Source organism: Talpa europaea (genome assembly GCF_964194135.1).
Source record: "Talpa europaea genome assembly, chromosome: 3".
In the NCBI taxonomy this organism is placed as follows: Eukaryota; Metazoa; Chordata; class Mammalia; order Eulipotyphla; family Talpidae; genus Talpa; species Talpa europaea.
In genome coordinates, this window is record NC_140069.1 from 146,658,300 (window position 1) to 146,681,381 (window position 23,082).

A 23,082-nucleotide genomic window follows, 5' to 3' on the forward strand; every position below is an offset into this window, starting at 1 on the left:
TTGCTGGGTTACATGGAAGCTCATATGAGGTACCACCCTACACCAGTGAGACTGGCCCACATTAAAAAAAAAAAAAAAAAAAAAAACAGGAAACTTCAAATGTTGGCGAGGGTGTGGAGAAAAAGGAACTCTCCTGCACTGCTGGTGGGAGTGCAAACTGGCCCAACCACTATGGAGAGCTGTGTGGAGGTTCCTCAAACTGCTAAAATCTCTTAGTAAAACTCAAGCCTCTCATCCTGTTTTCCTTAAACTCTTTCAAATACACCTCAACACTGTCAGAGTGAATTAAAACACGTTCTTTGAATACCCATTCTTCAATTGTCTCTAGGTTCAACTCCTACATGTGCATCTGCAGCTGTGGACTCTGGCCTGTCTCTAGAGGATGCCCCACCTCTGCCCAGAGCACCTCACGCTGTGCTTGAGCCCTGCACGGCCTTCTTCCTTTATAGCCCTCCCCTCTACACCTCACCCCCAGCCTCCCCTAGCTGCCCCCCTCTCCAGAGAGCAGCACAGGGCCTCCTGAAGGGGAGGACTCTACATGAGGCCACCTTTGCTTTGTTTTGCTTTTCATAGTTTCCCAACTCTTAATGTATAAAAAGCGCTTGTGTTTGGTTGTGTGGACATGCAAGGCAGTTAGAATCAGCATGACAGCAGCAGGACATCCCAAGTAATAGTACAGTATGGACCGTGGCTTACACCAAGGGGAACCAGTGAGACAGCAGCTTCTGGGATCATTTGGTGAGGGTGTCAGGTTGTTCACAGCGCAAACCAGTGATTGATGTAGGTAATTATGAAGCCTGAATCAGCAAGAAATGGCAATTATATTTAATAGAATATAATTAAGGAGGCAGAAAACTGTGCAAAAAATTTTGGAATGATTTGCATTGAAAATGTTTAAAATAAGATCAGTTTTAGTGCTTAGAAGAAGGAAAAGAGTTTATCAGTTCTACTTAGATTTATGTTTTGTGGTATACAGGGAATGTAATCAAAGATAGTCCGGACATCCAAGTTCTGCCCTAGGAATTAACACTCGATTAGTGAGTGTGTGGGGGTAAGGGGCCTGACAATTTGACCCTTAGAAGTGGTGTAAAATCATGGCTCAGGGGCCTCCTTGGTGGTGCAGCGTCCTAAGCACAGCGCTATGAAGCTGTCAGCAGCCTCTGCAGCATAGGTTTGATTCCCGGCTGGCTAGGGAGATACCCACATGGTGCAGCAGACGTCTCCTGTCTCACCTGCTGCTCCCCTCAGCAGTATTCCAAGTTGTCTGCCCATTCTGCTCCCTGCTGTGTCTCTGGTGAATTCTCTCACCCTCCCGCACCTCTGGCCTGTACCCCAGTTCTTGTATAAATCAATAAATTAAAAAAAAAAATCATGGCTCAGAACCAAGGCCATAAGTTCAATCCCAGCTCCACTTCTTTGAAACTGTGTAGTATTCAGTTATTTTAATTTCTCTAAGCTTCAGTTTCCTTGTCTGTAAAATGGAAAGGATATGATGACCCTTGTGGGATTCCTGTGAAAAGCAGGTGGCATAATGCTTTCAAAATACTCAGCAAAGAATGTGGTGCATAGTAAGTGCTCAAGTTACTGCTGTTGTAATAATGATTATAATTATTTACAATGAGGGACATAGATTCGATGACTCCAACATCCTCTAAAGCTCTCAAATTCTACGGTTCTATGAGCAGTTCATTCCCAAATGATGTCAGATAAATGAGATTTCACTGTATATTGGGCAGGAAATCAATATGGCCAATTTTCAATTGTGCACAGTAAAGGAAGGTGAGCAAAGCATGAATTGCTTCAAACTTTGGTCACACTCAATGTATTTCTATTTGATCTTGGAATTCATGGAACTTTGGAAAAGAATGTTTTCTGGCCTTTTCATATTGTGGTTAATGATTAAAATGAGGTCGGTCTTTCTGTCTTCACCAAGGGAAAAGAAATGAAACAGTGCCAGCTTTGGAGTATGTGGTATCTCATCCGATCATTCGTGACATAGATGAGATCATCTGGCAGCTGATTGGCTCATAGAAAGACAAGCAGGATAATACAGCTCTGGCCCACAGAGTGGACATGCCTGTGGCCCGGAGCCAGCTTCTCAGTGTCTCCTCATTAAACTTTCTCAGAACTTCAGGTGTTTCAGGTCCATATGTGTTTTGAAATCCTAAGAGTACAAGCAAGACTATCAAGTGTTTTTCCCACCGATATGCTAACTTTCAAAATAACCTCACCCACCAGCCATGTCTAATTAGAATTCTGTAGCACCAGGGCAACTGCCCAACTCTTAATAGTCGAATTATCTAAGCTCTCATTCATCACCTCCAAGCACCGCCCCACTAACACCACCCTTGGTCATTTAGTAGAGAGATCTCTTGCTTTGAAGAATTTGTCCAGAGAGTTGTGAACTATTCAGAGGTAAATAGCACCCAGCAAACATATCAGATAGCAGGAGATTGTGCTGGATGGCAGGAGATTGTGCTGGTCGGCAGGAGATTGTGCTTGATGGCAGGAGATTTTGCTGGTCAGCAGGAGATTGTTCTGGACGGCAGGAGATTATTCTGGACAGCAGGAGATTGTGCTGGACGGCAGGAGATTGTGTTGGACAGCAGGTGTAGCATAACTGTGACCAGAGCACGTGTGGGATCCAGGATTCCATTTACTCACTGTGACAGTCTGCCGGGTCTTCTAAGTTTGCATTCCTCCATCTGGAACCTCAGGAGAGGCTCAGGGAATTCACTCTGAAGCTAACAGACCTCAAGCTTCAGAGCCCCTCACCTATGCAGGGTCCGGTGTTCATGTATAATGTACACAGTGGCCTTCCCTGTGACTTTAACCTGATTCTCCTGCCTCTCAGCCAGAGGAGCCGCCCTGCCAGGCCCCCCAACATTTGTGGGTGAGGGGACATTGAACTGGGCATGTGGTCAGTCTGCGTTCCCCGGCTACATGATTGACAGTCATTCTTGCATATTATGACGTCTGGCATCCTGTCCGGGAATGAAGTCTAAGCACACGCTGGTACCTGCTGCATTTGCACCATTTCAACTGTTTTTGATTTGACTGTTTTCTTAAAATCAACCTCCAAAATGGACTATCTTCATCACCCAGAAAGCCTGCATCTATCTCAGAGGATAACGACACCCACTTCAAACACTGTTAGGATTTTGAAGGCGGACATTTTCTCCACACTTGCCTTCTTTCTTCTCTTTTGACTTCTCTTCCTCTTTTTCTACAATTAGGTGATAATAGCAAAAACAATAGTAATAAAGGACTAGTCATTAGCAGGATTTGTATGAAGCTTAAACCTTCTCTGTTTAGGAAACACCCCTCTTGTCTCTTGTCTCCTGAGAACAAGGCTAGAAGCCTTGGGACTCCGTGGGACCCAGTTTGAAAACACATGATTGAACTTAGCTCCCTCTTTTTTTTTTTTTTTGCTTAGATAACTGGGGTGCAGGCCAGGGGTGGGGGGGTGAGAGCATGAGAGGATTCACAGGAGACAGAGTGGGGAGCAGAACAGGTGTATCTACTGAAATCTACTGCTGAGGGCAGCAGCAGGGAGACAGGAGAGGTCTGCTGTGCCACGTGGGCCAGCTCCCTGGCCGGGGATCGAACCAGGCCACAGCAATGATAGCCTGAGATTTGACCAATAGGCCACCAGGGAGGCCTTCAGTTCTCTCCTTTTATAATAGAGAATAACTCCAGCGATGCAACACAGTGTCCCTTCTTACCATGTGTCTTCAGCCTATCACCTCTGTTTTCTTTTCCAGGATTATGATAATAAATAAAAAAGTAAAAACATTATTTAAAGTTTAGATATGAAGCAAACTTTTATACAAAAGTTATTTCTGAATATTCTTCATGTCATGTAATGTTTATTCTAGAGGAATTAAAGACTTATATGTTAAAAAATTAATTCTAGAAGAAAATTTAGGACCCTGAATGGACTTGCTTTTGGGGTGACATCTAACCAAGGTAGGCAACGTGGGGCACAATTATCCAAAGCTTGTGTTTGGTAAATGCTCTTTATATAATGTCATTGTATAAATAATCAATTGGCAAATAATGTCTGCAGCAGTTATGATAGATACCAATAGCTCAAATAAAAAGAAACTACCAAAAATGCAAAAAATGGTGAAATGACAGAATTGATAGATGAGGACATCCACATGGCCAGGAACCTTACAGGAAAAAAGTCAACACCCTGGAAGCAAAAGAAATTCAAATTAACTGGCAATAAACTACCACTTTACATCCATTAAAGTGGCAAAAAATTAAGAATGATAACACCTGCTATCGCTGGGAATAAGTGAAACGCACACCTTCATCCATTTCTCATAAAAATGGAAATTGTTACACATTTTCAGAAAGCAATCTAGAAATATCTATTCCAATAAAATATACAAGCCCACTTTCCAAGGTGACAGTTTGACTTTCATCAGCCCTAGGAACCTTAGTCTTTGTGGCATTTCTCTGTACTACACACACACACACACACACACACACACACCCAGACTGAGAGAGAATGTGCTTTATGACTATGTTGATATAAAGATGAAAAAAGATAAATATAATCCACACTGGATTTATTATCATCATATTCATTTTTCCTTCTAATTTGAGAAGACATTAAGATGAACGCATTTGCTGGACCTGAGCTGTGAGCATTATGCCTTCTGTGGCTAATGACGTGTCCTAATTCTTCACCCGGAAATCTGCCTGAAAAGCAGGGAGCTTCGTGATGCTTACTGCAGTGTGGTGGTGTGTTCCAGCAAAATCTGGAACAGATTGAAGACCTTCAGCAAGCCATCCCCAAGATCCCATGTTAGCAAAATAATCAAAGCCAATGAAGAACGTGTCTTTGGACATGTGTTGTGCGTGTCGGTTATTACAGATGAGCAAACCTCTCTGAAATGCACTGAGTTGAGACAACAGCAGTTTCTCTGTCTCCAGTTCAGATGGGTGAGCCTCAGGGAGAGGTGCTGCTGGACTATGGTCTCGCTGCCTCACCTGGGGAGTCACTCATGGAGGTGCCAGTAAACAGCAGTTCAGCCGGGATTTGATTGTCTGTGGGGCCTGGCTTGCAAGGCTGATGGTTAATCCTCTCAACTGGTCACTGTCTCCAGCAAGCTTGCCCAGACTTCTTCTGGGGTAGCAGAAGTGTCTTCAAGAGCTAAAGAAGACAAGTCCAAGCACCAACAACTTCTCCAGCTAAGCTTGTATCACTCGTGCTGATGTCACTGTAACCAACACAAGACCAGCGAGGAGACGCCCAGTCAGTGTGGAAGGATTTCACAAGAGCATGGATGGAGGGAGAGAGGCGAGGCCTGTGGGGCCATCCCTTGAACTTCTACCGCTGTGTGTAAAGGGATGTTTATGCACAGATGATCACATTGCTATGGTAAATATCAGCTACAAAGGGAAAAAATGAAGTTGATTTTATCAGGACTGAATTAAGTTGCATGCAACTTAATGACTTATATGACCCATTCATTCATTAAAAACATAGGTCCCAGGAATAAGACTAATTATAATAAAGTAAAAATCAAAATCAACAAACAACTATAAACCAGAGACACACTGGGGTCGGGGGGAGGGAGTAGGATCAAAACAAGGGGAGTGGGAATTGTATGGGGACTATAACCAAGATGAAGATGCATACTTTGTGCAAAAATGAAAAATGATGTAAAAACCTGCATCTGACATGCTGAGCCTGGCACACATGACAGGCAGCCTTGCAGGGAAGTGTTTATTTAATTATCGTGACACCATCCTTGGTGGATTGAAAAAATGTAGATTACACATTTGTGTGATAGTTTCATAGCCTGGGTTCCTCTGGAAGCAAAGTCTGAGATACAGGTTTTCTTGCATTCGGGACACAAACAGGTGTCCTCATGCAGACTGCCATCCGGGGAGGGGTGCTCCATCTCGTGGAATTTGGTTGAGATTTGTGAAATGCAAGGCAAACTCTGTGCCCAAGGGTACAAAAGGGTGAAATACACTGCTAAGGGGAGCAGCAAGAGAGACAAGAGAGGTCTGCTGCACCATGTGGGGCAGCTCCCTGGCCGGGGATTGAACTCAGGCCACAGGGGTGATACCACTGATACTTAACCTCTAGCCAACAGGGATGCCCTAATCTCTATCTTTCTAAAGAAAGCCCCGAGGAGATGCAAAGGCTATGTCATCCTTAAGTCTTCTTTATCTGGCATCCTTGTGGCCATAGTAAGGCTGGGAAAGGCTGGCAGATTCCACACAAGCTATTTCAGATGCTAGACTATGCAGATGACTTTGGTTTCTTGTCTGCCAGAGCTGGCAGAGGTATTCCAAGAACATTTTACAGTATATTGACATTATGACCTAATGCCTTGAGATACTTTTAAAAGGGTTCTATGCCTATAATCCTCACATCTCAAAAGGAGTTGAAGAAAGTCATTGTTGGGGATGTCCTTTATCTTAAATTTGAAGTTAATACTAATGTCTTGTTGATGTTTCACTTTTATCCAAGTGATATCAACTTTACTCATTGATGGGTATTCTCTATTTTCTCCCAGGATTATCTATATTTAGATCTTAATTTAACTTTGAAGGAAGAGCTCTGAAATCCCTAGTATTGTAATCACTATACCAGTACTTAAATAGCAGACAAGATTTTAAAAATGCTGAACAAAATTCTCAGGCTATTATGGGTTTATTTTTTAAAGGAATCATATTAAGATCTCTGAGTAGTTGGCCAGAATGAAACTGGAATATCATCCCATCACAGTCCGCATTCCTTAGATGAGAAATTCATACTCAGAAAAGCTAAGTGATAAACAGTCCAGGTTATGTGGATGATAAGTTCCATGGAGTGAAGGTCAAGGAATACCAAGAATAGATGTTGACAACACCAAGGAGTGTGGCAGCTTGTAATAAAGAGATAAAGCTCTGTAATTTTGAGACTAGCTTTGCAAAGGGACAGATCATTGTTTTCTTTGTCTTGAAGCCAATACAAAGAATGGAGGGACTTGGGAAGGCTCAAACAAAAGGCCAAAATGGGACAGGTGTAGGGAAGAGAGAAAGTAGAAATTATGAAATAAGTGTAGACATCAAATTTAATTATTATGTATGTATATAAACAAATTAGATAAATGAAGATTTTCCTCCAATTTCCGAAAAGAAGGTTTTTTGAAGGACTTGTCAGGCAAGAGAACTATGAGCTATTGTTTTATTAACAGAAAATCAGCGCTTTGTCTTTCTTTTTCCCTCAATTACGCCTTCCCCTTGAGACTTGAACAGGTAAAAGAACCCATTACAGGACAATAATGAATAACATCTCTACAGAAATTACATTCATGAAAAGATCATGACATAATATTAGCATGCAGAATATCTGTTTTTAAGCCCACACTCTGATTTACTGCGTGCCAATAATGAGACAGTGTTTCCTAGGGGAGATGATGTGGTTTACTCAGGGCATTCATTCAAGCTTGAAAAACCCAAGGGGACAGAGAACATAGGAGGTTAATATTCAAGTGTTAATGAGGACTTAGGTATTGTGAAGCTTACATTGTACTAATTAAAAATAATTGCATGGTCCTGGAACTAGGGAGCTTTCACAGAGGAAGGTCTCAAGGCCGATGCTGCTTCTCTGGATTCCCAGCTTGGCTGTGTGCAAACCTCAGTAGTTATCTTTACAGGAATAATTAGATTCTGGGAAAACTACTTTCTCCAGCCAAATGTACTGGCACCTGATTAAGAACAGAAAGTCAGTGTTATAGTTTCAAATGAGAAATGTCTCTTTCCAACATAGCAACTTACTTTGGATAGAGGGAGTAAGAGCTGGGCATGAAAGGGGATCAGGTTGAAGGCCCAAGAGACCTTTCTGCTCTGAACACCACCAACCCAAATATGCCCCAGGCCCCTTCCGAGGAAAGAGCTACTGCTGTGGTTTTTCTTGTATAGCCATGTCTTCCATTAAAGGACATGCTTCTTAATTCCAGGAGGGCGTGTCCAGAGAGCCTGTGTTCCTTCTCAGCATCTGGTCCTTAGACCAAGTCTGCAGCTGGTGTGGTCACCTCTGCTGCAGTGCAGGCGCCGGGGCCTCCTGAACTACCCTTACTCAAGACGCCGCGTGACAGCCTTCATGACCAAATGAGCTGGGAAGTTATTTTATGCTTCTTTCCAGTCTTTATGTCAAATCATTGCAAGTGAACTTTTCCCTTTCTGTGCAATCAGGAAGAGATTATGATAGTCCAAAAATAGCCTTCACTCGCAACTTCCTCTTTGACTCGAGATTAATTTTCTAATGCATTTCATCCTTGGCCACGTCTAGTGATCCGTGTGCTCTGGAAGGTAATAGCAGGAAGCGGGCTTGCCTCGTGCTTAAATGTCTCTCAAGCATGAGGTGTAGGAAGGGGTGAGGAGCACCTCCCTGGGCTTGTCAGCATGCAGGGTTCTGCCCCACCAGGGCGCCCAAAGAAAGAGCTTGCCCTGATGGGCCAAGGGCAAATGTTTTATCAAAGATGTTTCTCAAGATAAAGCAGGGGACAGGGCAGAGAGCAGAGTGCTCCCCCATATCACCCGTAGGGATGGTGGAGAGACCCAGCGGGAGGGGAGACCAGTCTGCTCCCCCCAGCCCCGCTCTGTGCTGGTTTCCTGAGCTTCTGAACCGAAGTACCAAACTTTGCATAAATGCATGTCCTCGCAGTTTTGAGCTGGAAATTCAAAATCAAGGTCTCAGCAAGGTTGGCTCCTTCTGAGGGCTGTGAAGAGGGTTCTGTCCCATCCTTCTCTGCTTGTTTCTGAAGGCCTCAGCCAGCCTTTGTGCACAGGTGAGGCTCTCCCCGAGTTCTGTGTTGTCTCCCCTACCTAGTTGTCTGTCTGTGTCCAAAATATCGATAGTTTAACTTATAGGAGGAACATAGGGAAGGGATCAGAGAAACAAAAGACAAAGCCAGCAGGCAAACAATAAATTGGAGACAGTCATGACGGGGCAGGGGGAGGGAGGGGGACTCTTGGGGGGGGGGGAGAGGGAGGGATCAAATAGGAGGGAAGAGCACAGACGCCATGGGGACGATTCACAGTGTCCTGGTGGTGGGCATTTTATGGGGACAACGCCTGATAGGAGAAATCAAACATTGTACAAAAATGAACAATGATGTAAAAATAAATAAATAAATTTTAAAAAGAAAAGAAAACTCAAGCAATACCAAAAAAAAAGTTTCAGAAAGAAATATCCCAATTCTATAAAACTTCCCAAAAATGTAAGATGAGGAAATTCTTAACCAAGACATTTTATGAGGCCAGTTATTCTGATACTAATAAAGCCTTTGCAAGAGCAGAAAAAAATAATAAATTTTCAATATGCTCAATGCTTTTCAGTTTACAAAGTGTATGATTCCATTTAATCTTCACAGTAACCTTGGGAAGCAGGTAGTATTGCTTTTATTTCGTAGTTGAGATAAGTAAAAGTTAAGGAGAATTTCCAGATAGTAAACAACAAAGACGAGATTTGAATGAAACTCTCATAATTATTCGGTTATAAAACTAATGCAGTTTTACTCTATCCCAGCCAACCTTGCCATTTTCCTCAGTGCCGTTATCCCAGGGATGCAGTTTGCAAGTATATCTTTAAAGCTAACATAATTCATGTACAGTATAAAATATTGTACATGCAGAAAACTATGAAAAGTTTCAAATTATCTGTCATCTTACCGCTCAATGACAGAACTGTGACTATACTTCTTTTCAAATATTTTCCTGGGTGTCCCTCCAAGATGAATTGTATTTTTATTTAGAGTTTTTTATCCCATTCTGATTTTGTTATTTTGAGTGAAGTGAGGTGGCATCTAATCTTATTCTATTTAAACTTTATTCTGTCTCCTTTCAGCGATCCACTTACATTGAAAGCTAAAGGATTCATCCACCCGTGTGGGTGAGGGATTTGTTGGCTGGTTGGCTGGTTTAGGATGAAAGTCCTGTTTCTCAAAGTGCAGCAGGACCAGCCACAGCAGCTCTTGAGAGCTCGTTAGAATGGCAGGTCTGTACTGAGCCATAGTCTTGGGGGTGAAGCCCAGGAGCCTGTGGTAACAAGCTCTAAGCTCTCCAGGTGATTCTCACACATGCCAGAATTTGGGCTGAAATACTTGGTTTTGCATTTGTGTCCATGAGGCAAAAGCAGTTAGTAGGCCTGTCAGCTTGTCACCAGCTAGAGACACGCAGAGTCACTGTCACACTTGGAAGAAAACGAACAGAACTTCTTGTTTACCCAGATGGCCCTCATCACATGCCTTCGTCACCCATGACTAGTTAACTACTTGGCTTCAGGTCACGCTCCCTCTGTAAATGGCCAGTGTCCTTCCTTAGACATACAGCAGGTACCTGGACTCAGTACCATCCTCCTGTTACTCTTCCGCGCGCTTCTCCTGATTAGCCAACTGATCTTCTATCAAAGTCAAACAGGAGGGAAAATAGGTCCATTTTAATTATAGTTCTGACAGATTTTCTTAAACATCTACCATATAGGTTAAATGGAGCAGCAAACAAAGCCACATTTTCTAGAGCCTTCCCTGTGAGGGAAGGACATGTTCACATATAAAATTCAGTCAGCAGTCAACCACGTCCTACGTCGATGAGGACCAAGGATTATAGTAACAGGCTGAACAATGACTATGAGGAAGACAGGCTAACTAGGAGAGTCTCCCTCGTTGCAGAATGTGAATGGATGCTGAGTAGTGATTATTAATAATAAAAGTTCCCCCCCATTAAATGTTTACCACAGACCAGACTCTGTGTTAAGGGATTGACATGGATTATTTTCCTCCGTTCTCATAGCACCATTGTAATATGCCTAGGATAGGTCTCGAGACAAAGGTGAATGAGCCTGTAACATCGCCAGTACATAACGTGGTACTCTGTGGAGTCAGGATTGGAACCCAATCCTGTTGGAGTGTAAAGCCAGATTCTTACACGTCTGCCGCGAGAGTGAACTCTGACTGAGAAGTGGTGGAGATTAAGAAAGAGGCTTATCGTATTATTGCAGATAAAGGCAAGCTCAGAAAGGGCCAGCATGCAGGACACTAGCCCGTGTGGGATTTGCCTGAGCCGAGCACTGGCAAGTCACTAAAGCCGAGAAAGGTCTGTTAGGATGGCGGACGGTCTTGCGTGAGTGATGGTGATCTGGGATGAGATATCACCGATTCTGAAGAACCATTAACATTTTTTGACATAATGAAGGTTATGTTTTAGGAATAGCTAACATTGGCTAAAATGCATCATTTCACGAAAAGTAATGAGATATTTGGGTAGGAAAACAAATTAATTATATCATTATAGACAAGATGCCAAATAACAAAGCTGGCCAAGGTGTCGGCAGGGAAAAGAGAACGATTAGTTATCACATAGAGGGACGGGAGGTGAGCGATCTAATGGAAAGTTGTCCCTACGGGATCCCTGGAAAACTTTAGGTTTGGAACATAACAGTCTGGGTGATTTTGAGTTATACGCACAAAATGGTAATAGGCCATCAAAAATTAATCTTTTTAATTCATTTACCTTTTTAAAATGTATTTATTAAAAATTGTTTGTTTTCAGAGAGTATGAATTTAAGGCATTCTGACTCCTTTTCTTTCCACCTTCCTGTGATCTCCGTGACCTGTGGGTGTGGGCGCGTGAAGCAGCCCCAGCCACTTTGTCCTTTCTCACGTGGCCTGGTCCCTCCTCACAGTCTCTGTGGCTCTGCTCTTCTTTCAACTGACCTGTGGGCAACGGCAGCCTGAATGCTCTCATTACCTTCTCAATCACCTCCCTAAGACCTGCTGTTTTACTGCCAGGAGTTTTGCTTCTAGCACCTTCCTCAAATGATGGAATCTTCCTGTTTAAAGTTTAAAAACACTTCCCCATGGCCTTTCGCTGTAATATTTTACTTGATATAAGATTCAAAATTAGAACACCCATAGTTTATTCCACTCTCGGGAGACTGAAATGGGGCTTTTTCATAACTACGCCGGGACTTGAGCTTGGATTCTGCTTAACGTGCTGGTCACATCCTCTTCCGGGAACCTTCATGCATGAGCAATACCAAGATAATTAGTGAGCAGACCCTGCTGCCTGGATCCTTCTCCGGGTTGTTTACAACTGTTATCTGTGGTCTAATCCACTGGCCAACATCATAGGTACTCAATAAATACCTGCAGAAGGTAGGAAGTGTGCTGTTGTTGAAAAGGATAGGAATGTAAGTTCCAGCATGCATGAGAGAGGAAGCCATGGAGGCACAGAGAATGGGAAAGAAGGAAGAAAATGGAGCCCCTACCGCCTGACCTGCTGCTTATCAATTGAACAAGACTGCAGCTGCCAGCGTGGGGTCAAGTTCAAGTCGCCAAAGGCCCCACTACCTGCCATCCCATAGATTTTCCCCAGAAACATTCTTTCATTTTGTAAAGAACACTTTCACATTCATCACAGATGTCAGTGTGGATCTGATTAAAAAGTCTTCTCAATAGTATTTTAGAAGTTCTATTACTAAGGACCGATATAATGTCCACTTTGTACTCCTGAAAACTGGTACAGTTTCAGTAAGGAAAGAAAATGTGCCCGAAGCCTGGGAATAAGAAGGAAAACAATGGAAAAGGACCAATTAATTTCATTCCGCGGATGTCAGCTTTCTGTACAAACTAGATGATGTAGTTAAAGGAACTGCATAGATAGACTGGATCGGGAACATTCCTTTTTCCTGAAATAAAAGATTAGAAGCCATGTGCTGTTTGCAGGAAATTTGTACTATTGATGCCCCAAAAAAGGGATGTGTGTGTGTGTGTGTGAGAGAGAGAGAGAGAGAGAGAGAGACAGAAAAACAGATAGGCATAGATTTTCTCAGATCTTTTAGTTAATAGCTCAACAAATCAGCCAAGCATCCAATATTTACGACCTTTATTATATTCCCTTTATTTATATTCCCCATACAATTGCACCCCCCTTATTTTGACCCTAGTCCTTTCTCTCCCCGCACCCCCACCCCCCGGTTGTGTGTCTCTGGTTTATAGTTGCTTGTTGATTTTGATTTTTACTTTATATTAATTAGTGTTTTTCCTGGTCCCTTATTTAGGTTCCCTAAATTCCTGCTATGAGTGAGACCATCCGGTATTTTTCTTTTTCTTTTTGGCTTATTTCGCTGAGCATGATCCCTTCCAGCGCCATCCATGTTGCTGCAAACTGCATGTGTTTATCTTTTTGATTGCTGAGTAATATTCCATGGTGTATATGGACCACATCTTCTTGATCCAGTCATCTATTTTTGGGCATTTGGGTTGTTTCCATAGCTTAGCTATTGTAAATAGTGCTGCTATAAACAGACAGAGTATTTTTAATGATCATAATCTGCATAGAAACAAACATTATGTTCATTTAACAAGGTAGTGATTGTTTCAGACGTTTCCCCAGTTGTCAAAGTAGAGCGGGAACTTGCTGTTGTCTTGTGAGTTCAGAAATGCTTGTAGAGTAAGAAGCAAAGGATGGATTTCAATGTAGAGAAAAAGAAATCCTGGCCTCGTAAGATGATGAGCTGCTAACAGCAGCGCTAAACACCACGTGTCCGGGGCGTTTCCCGGGCACCTTCTGACCTGTGCTTGCTCACGTGGTTTCTTTCCTTGTAGCTATCTACGAGCCATCCTGCGAAGCCTACAAGCACCTCGGCCAGACGTCCAATTACTACTGGATAGATCCCGACGGCAGCGGGCCCCTGGGGCCTCTGAAAGTCTACTGCAACATGACAGGTAACTGCGCCGCGCTGTGTTCACAGGGATGGCTGGTCGCTGTGCTGAGCACACACAGCAGCTCTAGGAGTGTTTCTCTGGGCTGTGTTGTTGTCAAAACGTGCTGTAAGGTGACTCTTGCAGATTTGTTAAGTAAGATGGTGACATGTAGTTCTAAAGCAATAAAATCTGAATCGGTATTTTTAAATTCTACCTTCTGACCTGAATAATTGATCATCAGGATTTTTAAAGTTAGGGTCAGGTGCAACGAGGGGCTTGGGGGGCACCAACAAGTGACATTGAAAGGGCACCAGGAAGCTGCCCCCGAGGGCCCCAGGGCGGGTGCACCTGGCATCGCTCGCTGCTCACTGTTCCACACTGCCCACATAAGAGGAAGCCGTGGCCCTCCCCGCCATCCTTGGTCCCCAGGATTCCAGAGGAGCCTTTGTTAGCACTGGGGCCCCACATGGCAATAGCAGAATGTACTTGCAGTTTTCATGAAATTTATCTGGAATGTTCTACTTGGGAATAAAACATACTTTTTTTCCACTTCCTCATTCAGTGTCAAGGCAGGGTATGACATGAAGTGGCGGGTTCTCCTACCTTCCTGCAGTAATATTTAAGTACAGGCCTCCACGCTTTCTATCAGACAGTCACTTCTCACCCTCCCGGAGGAGAAAAGTGGGAAACGTGCATATTTACTGGCCTCAGGAGAGCCCAGCTATAGACGTGGACTCCAGAAGCTTATGAGGTGCAGATCATGACAAGATGCTATTGATGGCGATGACTGTTAACCAGGTCTCAGGTTCTGTGATCCCATGATCAATCCATAGGCCAGGATTGATTCTCTACCCAGACTCCCTGGGTTTATATCCTGGCTTCACTCATCACCAGATGTGTAATCTTAACTACTTTCTATCAACTTTATCAAACTCGGTAAGCCTCGGAATCGTTACATGTAAAGTGGTGAATAAGGAAACCTAGCTCACAGCATTGTTAGACGATTAAAGATGATCTGTATATCCTCTTGGCATATTTTCTGACTCATAGTAAACCTTAGAAAAGGTTACCAGGAATAAGGGTCATTATTTTTAACTAGAAGGTTAGAGAGTTAAAAAACTCACTTATATCAATCAAACAAGATTCAAGTTCAAGCCCATTAGAAGCCACTGGTTCTTCCATCTGGCTCTACTTGTGAATCCTTTATGGAGCTTTGACTTTCTTTCCTTCCTATACAAACTGGTTGGCCCCAGCCCTGAAGCCTTTGATTTAATAGGTGTGAAGTGGAAACAGGGTTGTACAAATTGGACGGAGAACCTTCCCCCGGGCTGTGGCAAGGTCAGGGAGCCAAGGAGGCACAGACTGGAAGGGGGGCTGGTGAGGACGTGAGTGCAGAAAGGGTGCAGAGAAGACAGTGAAGTGGGAGCTCTCACCCCATGCTAATAAATGTAAGCGCACCCCAGAGAGGGTCCCTGTTACCAGGTAGCTTGACCTTAGAGTCCACTAGCGGCTGGACTTGTCACTGGCTTTCCCTCTTCTTAATCTTACTCATCTACAGTACAGTCTGCAAGAGCTTGACTTAATTATGAGCTATAAAAATTACATAAATAAATAATACAATGAGAGTGAACTATTTCACCTCAAGGGAAATCAGTACATCCTGACTTGGTTTGGACAAATAAGGATTTGCTTTATTTTCCTACGTATCTAAAACAAGAATTAGACAACAAAATGAAACCACAATATGTACATTCTTCCTACAGAGAGCACACACAGTTTACTTCCAGGAGAGCTTCCCTCTCTCTAAGTTGAAGGCTTTGCTTGGAAACACAGCACCTGTCTTCACCAGTTTCTGCCTTCGGGGGTACGGCCTAGCACACCCCAGTACTTGACACGTGGTCTGAGTGAGGAGGAGGACGTACAACTTCCTGAAGTCACAATTTTTGTTCATCTTTCATTCAAGGTAGTTATGAATATCAGTGTGTCAGGGGCCCTTGAAGGTCACCCATCCAGCCTTCCTCCACCTTGGAAAGATCATGAACTCAGCAGCGGTGGGGAGCACCAATCCACGAAGCTTGGCTTGGGCTGTTCCACCTCCACCAGCTACCTGATGAAGAAGCGGAGGGAGCCACAGGGTGGTTATTTTGTGGAGTCTGGAACTATCACTCCATATCATGAGGGACTGTACCCACCTTACTTTATAATATTCCTATTAAAGAGCAGAGGTGTCCCACTTCTCAGCGACCCAAATGCAATTGATATCATCAGTGTTGAGTATGTAACATGCTAAAAACGGGAGCAAGATATCATCTCCATGAAAGAAACAACATTTCCACAATCATCGCTCTCTTTGCCTTTCTCTTTAGTAGGTTGGGGTGAGATAGGGGAGTTTTTGCTTGTCCAGGCAGAGTGGAAATTTTAAGAAAAGGAATTTCATTGCAGTTAATACCTGATGTAAACTTGAGTAGAGTCAAGAAATCACTCTGTTGAAAATCACTTTGGATTTAGAGGAATCTTTGGAACCCAAAACTTTCAAATCACTTTATTAATAAAAAACAAACAAACAAACAAAATAAAAATGCAGACAATTAATTTAGAGTCTGGCAAGAAAAGGGCGTCTCCCCTGATTTGGGATGAGAAGTTACTCCAAGTAATCATTACACTACTGCTGTTGACTCCTATCTCCAAATTTTATTTAACATTATCAAATAAGCAAAGTGTCCCCTTCTCTTATCATTATCTTCTTATTGAATCTTTTTTTAAATATTTATTCATACAAGAATTGGGGAACAGGCCAGAGGCATGAGAGGGTGAGAGGGTTCACCAGAGACAGTGGGGAGCAGAACAGGCAGATGGACCAAAAACACTGCTGAAGGGAGCAGCAGCCGAGACAGGAGAGGTCTGCCGTGCCATGTGGGTATCTCCCTGGCTGGCCAGGAATCAAACCCATGCTGCAGAGGCTGTGGACAGCTTCACAGCACTGCTCTCAACCTACTGCTCCGCCGAGGAGGCCCTTCTATTGAATCTTAAAGGGAGACTTGAGGTTTGTCCCTGCTAGAAAATTTTGTACTTAGATGCATTCCACAGATGTACTTAGATGTGCCCTCCCACCTTGTTCTGTGCTGAGTGTCCACTGACCCTGCCTCCATGACGGTCAGCAGGTGCTGGATAAACTAACTGCCCTAACTGCCATGGGGAAAATATGAAAATGTTTCAAACAAAAACATCACTCATCACACCAAAGACTGGGAAGATCTCAAACTAAAAGGAAGAAAACTTATCAATCCCAACAACTAGCTCACAGAGCTTTTAGAATTATCCAACAGTTATTTTAAAGCAGCCCTGATAAAATGCCTCAGTGAGTAATCACAGACTTGCTCGAAACAAATGAAGCAGTGGAAAGCCTCAGAGAAGAAACGGAAAATGTAAAGCAGTCTGAATTTTTGTAATGGAAAAACATAATTGGCAATAAAAAGCTCAGTGAAAGAGCCATCCACAGTGGACAGCGGCCCTCTGGGCAGCACTGTGGCAGTTTCCATAAAAACTCGATAAAGGTCTGCCCAGCACCCATAATTGCACTCCCAGATGTTTATCCCAGAGAAAGGAAGATGGTCATTCACACAGAAACCTGCACACAGGTGACCACAGCAGCCTTGTGGGGAACAGCTACAAGTTGGAAAGAGCCCAGGTGTCCTTCAGCAGGGAACGGTGTACAAAACTGGAGCTTCCAGAGTGTGGAATATTATTCAGCAGGGAAAAGGGAAAAACTGTCGATGGGATGCAGCAACGTGGAGAGAATTATGCCAAGAGAAAAGGATGACAGTCTCAAAAGATCACCCATGGTATGGTTTGGCTTAAGATTCCTTAAATGACAGTTATGGAAATAGAGAGCAGAGAATGGCTGGCCGGGGTTAAGAAGGACAGGAGCAAAGACACCACGCTATAGAATTGCAAGGTGCCGTTGGGGAAACTGAACAAAGGCACCAGGGATCACTGTGCATTATTTATTACAACTGCTTGTGGATGCACAGAACCTCCCAGAGAAGTTCTAATTAAAAACTCTCTCATACAAAAACCATCAATTTTCTCACATGGGGGAGAAAAGGAATAGAGTATTTAAACAAACATCTTAAGGATCATTTTCTTGGCTTTTAATATATTCTGTCTGTGCCAGGACTAAATGCACGCAGCAAACGCCTTCACGGTGTTCACAGGTTATATTAACACAAGCATAAAAGGAAACTAATAAGTAATTATTCTCTAAAGAAAGATAACGGAATGGCGGGTCGTGATTTTTTTTTTTTTTTTTTTTTGGTAAAGGATTTTAAGAAAGACCTCTCTCAGGAAGCAACGCTAAAGTATAAAAGGAGACTAAACACTCAGCAAAGATCAGGAAGGTAAAGGAGTCTGTGAGTTAACGCCCAAGGCATGACAGAGGTTGTCTCCTCGCAAGGACCCAGCCCCAGTGAGGGAGGACCCTGTGCCTAATGGGGCGTGCAAGCGACCTGGGGACAGAGGGGCGACCAACCCCAGCAAGCTGGGCAGTGAGGACGCGGTACAGAATGTTTGGCTTCTCAGACCCCACAGAGCAATTTCAGCAGGTGAAAGACCGGGTCTTGAACAGTACCCCCGGGGTGCCCGTGAGTGGCCACCCTAGGCTGGGCTCCGCAGTTCTGATGCAGTCGTCATGTCAAGGAAGACAGCGGGCATCCTTGGGCCAGCATGGTGGCATGTAAGGGGCCAGAAAGAGGTGAGGGTGAAGGCAGCATTGTCAGGGTTGGCGAGGGATTGGACAGGGTGGTTAAAGATCGACAGTGATCAAAAATAACTCCTGAATTTATGGGCTGAATCCCTGGGTGAGTTCAGTGCCCCCAGTGCCACCAGGGAGATGTGGAGCATGTGAGAAAGCAGATTTAGAGGAAGTTCAGGCATCCAGCTAGGACTAGCTCCATATGAGGTGTTCCGTGCCATCTCATTTGAGATGCAAATCTTGCAGTTGGATCAGCCCTAAAAAGGCTGTTTGGGTTAGAGCTAGAAATGTGCTATTGTTGGCATGTGAATATGTGGCAAATGGTAATAACACTGAGGGGATGATGCAAACAGTGACAAGGCGTGTCCAGGATGAGCTCACAGCAATTCCAGACACAGAGCTGAGGGTGAAGGGGAATGCAGCTGAGAGCTAGAGGGGGACACGGTGTGGGTGCTGAAGAGATGGCTTGGGTCCTAGAGGTAACATTTGCAAGGATAGAGAGTGGCTTTAAGTCACTGCAAAAGTAGGCAGGGAGCGAGGCAGTGCACGGAGTACGGAAAGTAGCGCCAACCGAGATGGGTAATGTGGCCTGGCAGAGGTTGTCCTGGCAGAGTTGTCCTGGCAGAGCTGTGTGCCTCCTCGGGAGCCTCGGGGATGGCTTTGGGGAAGCAAAGAAGGAAGTTAGACTAGACCAGGGACCAGCACGACCTTCCACAGAACAGCTGACTCCTGAGCTGTGTCTGACAGAACAGGGTGCTTTGGAGAGGTGGGGGTGGGTAGGGGCATAGAGATCAACTTATAAAACGCAAAGCAGTTGAAATTTGGTCCTAAGGGAAAAAGCAAGCAATTGTTAGAATCGCATTTTTAAAGCGTGACTTTGATGGCAGAGAATAGGGTTCCCCAAAGGAGACATAGACATCACGGGGAGACACGTCAGAGAGACCCTGTGTCTCGCTCAGGGAGTTGCACCTGAGATTTCAGGTGCTGGCAGTCAGGTAAAGAGGGGACTGCTTTGATGGATTGTTAGAAAGGCGAGTTGGCCAACTGCATCAGGGGAGAGAGGGGTGGGAAATGATCCCCAGGTTTCTATGTTGGAAAACCCCTAACACAGAAGAGCAGGTCAGGAAAGTGGGGGTGGGTGGGGGGCTTCATGTTGCCCACCCACCTTAAGCCAGCCTGGGGAGCTGTCCTCTAGCAGGCACCTTGTCAACTCCCTGCAGGCCCCGAACACATAAGTTCATCCTCTTGTCTCAGTTTCTTTGTAAGTAAAATGTAGGAAGCAGAGTCCGTGGATCTGGATGCTGCCTTCCATTCTGAAAAAAAGAAAAAAGGGAAAAAAATCTGTGACTACTCCACAATATGAAAGAAAAATATCGCCATTTGCAGTGAAATAATTTAGAGAGAGAATCCCCTTGTCTCAAACTAGCTTGAATTTACTCACTCCTGGTCAAGTTTGACACAAATTGGCACGCTTCACATTTTATCATAAGGCGGCTCTTCCCACCATGCAATTCCTCTTTGGAGTGTGTGCGGTTCAGAGCTTCATCGCTGGAAAATTAGGGGGTGCCCTAAATGACAGAGCATTTCAAGCACTGCGCCGTTGACATCGAGGGAGAATATATTCATTGAAGCCTTTGCAGAAGAATTCATCATTCCAGCCAGCCAAAGCTTTTCCTTTTTTCAGATCTTAGAGCACATTATACACTGTGCCCTTGTTATCCTCGCCTGCCTGCTCCATTTTTATCCTCTCTCTGAAAATTGGGTACAATAAATATAATTTCTGCGGAATGAATACCGTCCTGGATTGCTAGAAGCTAACATTTTATTTGTACATTTTCCAAATATCCCAGCTTCATATTTTGCTTTTCTTATGACACTTGCCACTATCTTTCCTGGAAATCTTGAACTTTTATATATTTTTTATTAAATATATTGACATGTTTATTTTATATTCTGTATCAATAATTTTTATAATTGAAGGTCTTGTGTTACTCTGAATTTTTTTTTAAATTTTTAATTTTTTTATTTTTATATTCCCCAAACAATTGCAACCCCTTTATTTTGACCCCAATCCCTCCTCCCCGCCCCCCTCCCCTCATAAAGTGTCTCTGGTTCATAGTTGTTTGTTGATTATGATTTTCACTTTCTTATAGTTATTCATTTTCCTGGTCCCTTATTTAAGTTTTCTAGATTCCTGCTATGAGTGAGACCATCCGGTATTTTTCTTTTTCTTTCTGGCTTATTTCGCTGAGCATGATCCCTTCCAGCGCCATCCATGTTGCTGCAAATTGCATGTGTTTATCTTTTTTGAATGCTGAGTAATATTCCATGGTGTATATGGTCCCCATCTTCTTGATCCAGTCATCTATTTTTGGGCATTTGGGCTGTTTCCAAAGCTTAGCTATTGTAAACAGTGCTGCTATAAACATAGGGGTGCAGATGCTCTTTGGAGTTGATGTTTCTGTGTCCTTTGGGTAAATACCTAGGAGTGGAATTGCTGGATCATACTTTTATATTTAAGGTTCACTTAGTTCTTTCTGAATAGCGATCAATAATGCGGTAAATAAAGCAATTCCTGGCTGGCCATTATCCTTGCAAACATATCGTGGATCCCCAAATCAAGAACAGTATTTTCTTTAATAACCCACCCTGTCATTCATGGTCATGATAACTCTTTTTGCATCATATTTATTTATTTTTTTAATTTAAATTAAACATCTGTGCTGGAGTATGTGAAGTTGAAAGTCCAAATAAGGAACGCCTCCTGCAGTCTTCAGCACTAGTTTTGTGGTTTTATCAAAAAGCCATTAAGCTTGTTTACATAATTTTGCTTTATAAAGCCCTGGGATTTAGCTGAACAAATTCGATTACCCTCTATAATGGTAAAGGCTGTTCATATCTCTTTTTTTTAATAATAAATTTTATTTTTATATTCCCCCATACAATTGCAAACGCCCCATTCTGACCCCAATCCCTCCCCTCCCGGCCCCCACCCCCCAAAAAGTGTCTCTGGTTCATAGTTTTTTGTTGATTTTGATTTTCACTTTCTTATATTCATTTTCCTGGTCCCTTATTTAAGTTTTCTAGATTCCTGCTATGAGTGAGACCATCCGGTATTTTTCTTTTTCTTTTTGGCTTATTTCGCTGAGCATGATCCCTTCCAGCGCCATCCATGTTGCTGCAAATTGCATGTGTTTATCTTTTTTGAAGGCTGAGTAATATTCCATGGTATATATGTACCACATCTTCTTGATCCAGTCATCTATTTTTGGGCATCTGGGTTGTTTCCAAAGCTTAGCTATTGTAAACAGTGCTGCTATAAACATAGGGGTGCAGGTGCTCTTTGGAATTGATGTTGCTGTGTCCTTTGGGTAAATACCTAGGAGTGGAATTGCTGGATCCTGTGGAAGCTCTATGTTTAGTAGGTCCAGAAATCTCCACACAGCTCTCCATAGTGGTTGGACCAATTTGCACTCCCAACTGCAGTGCCGGAGAGTTCCTTTGTTCCACACCCTCGCCAACATTTGTTGTTGCTAGTTTTTTTAATATGTGCCATTCTCACTGGTGTGAGATGGTATGTTCATATCTTTTTAATCTATTATTTACAAAGAAATTGTTACTCACGTTCCTAAGCTTTTGCACTCAGTAATAGCATTTTATTTATTATTAAGCTTCTCAGAAGTTTTGGGAGTGTAGGGGGTGTGGGGGAAGTGGTGGAAGTGGGGTGCTCTTGGCACCAGTGCAAGTGGGAAGTATGGGTACCCCAGGGGTTCCTTCTCTGTAATTGTCCTTTTCTTAGCAGCTTACAATAACAATAACGCCTCTTTATTATCTTGCACATTCCAAGGGCAGGTGTCTGGCAGGGGTTAGCTGTGTGCACTGCTGAGAGGGGCCCCTCAAAATCGGGGTGCTCTGTGCAGAACTTAGTGCCCAGCAAGTGCAGATCAAGGCCCTTCCTGCCTGGCTGGGTCAGAGTCGCTCTGTCCTGCACACCCCACAGGTCCCCTTCCCCCAGGGGAGCCACTGCACCCCTCCCTTCTAGACCCTCCTCCAGAGCCCACCCCATTAAGTCACCCCATCTGGGAAAGCCAACTGTTCGCCCAGCTCCCCCTGAGTGAGTGGCGCTTCCTTGAGTCTGCAAAGTCCTTCCCTCACGTCTCCCACCCTCCACGTTCAAGGGGTAGGGAGTGCCCACCTGGGCGGCAGGTGGGGCCAGCCAGCCTTGCCAGCTTCCCACCACACCTGCTCTGTGCCTCCTCACCTGAGTCTCACCTTTTCCCTGCCGAGTCACAGCGCCACCTGCCGGTTCTGAAACCCCAGGCCTTATTACTATCGCCCTCGCTGCTTTGTCTTTTTCTTTTTATATTTTATTTTATTTTATAGAATTCTTACATCATTTTCATTTTTTGAACAATGTATGCTTTTTTGGTTATATTCCCGGTACAAAACCCGCCCCCCTTATTTTGGCCCTAATCCCTCCTCTACACACACACACACACACGCGCACACACACACCCCCCATTAGTGTGTCTCTGATTTATAGTTGCCTGTTGATTTTTATTTTTTCTTTATTATAATTAGTCTTTTTCCTGGTCCCTTATTTAGGTTTTC

At 43.7% G+C, this 23,082-nt stretch overlaps 1 protein-coding gene across 1 annotated transcript in view; it reads left to right on the top strand.

The window, feature by feature from the left end:
- Positions 1 to 23,082, top strand: part of CNTNAP2 (contactin associated protein 2) — a gene marked incomplete at both ends in the record, with an annotated part of 1,573,870 nt that overhangs the window by 1,030,708 nt on the left and 520,080 nt on the right. The window contains one exon of the mRNA XM_084230860.1: positions 13,623 to 13,742. Coding sequence (XP_084086986.1) covers positions 13,623 to 13,742 — 120 coding nt within the window. The remainder of the gene's footprint in view (positions 1 to 13,622; positions 13,743 to 23,082) is intronic.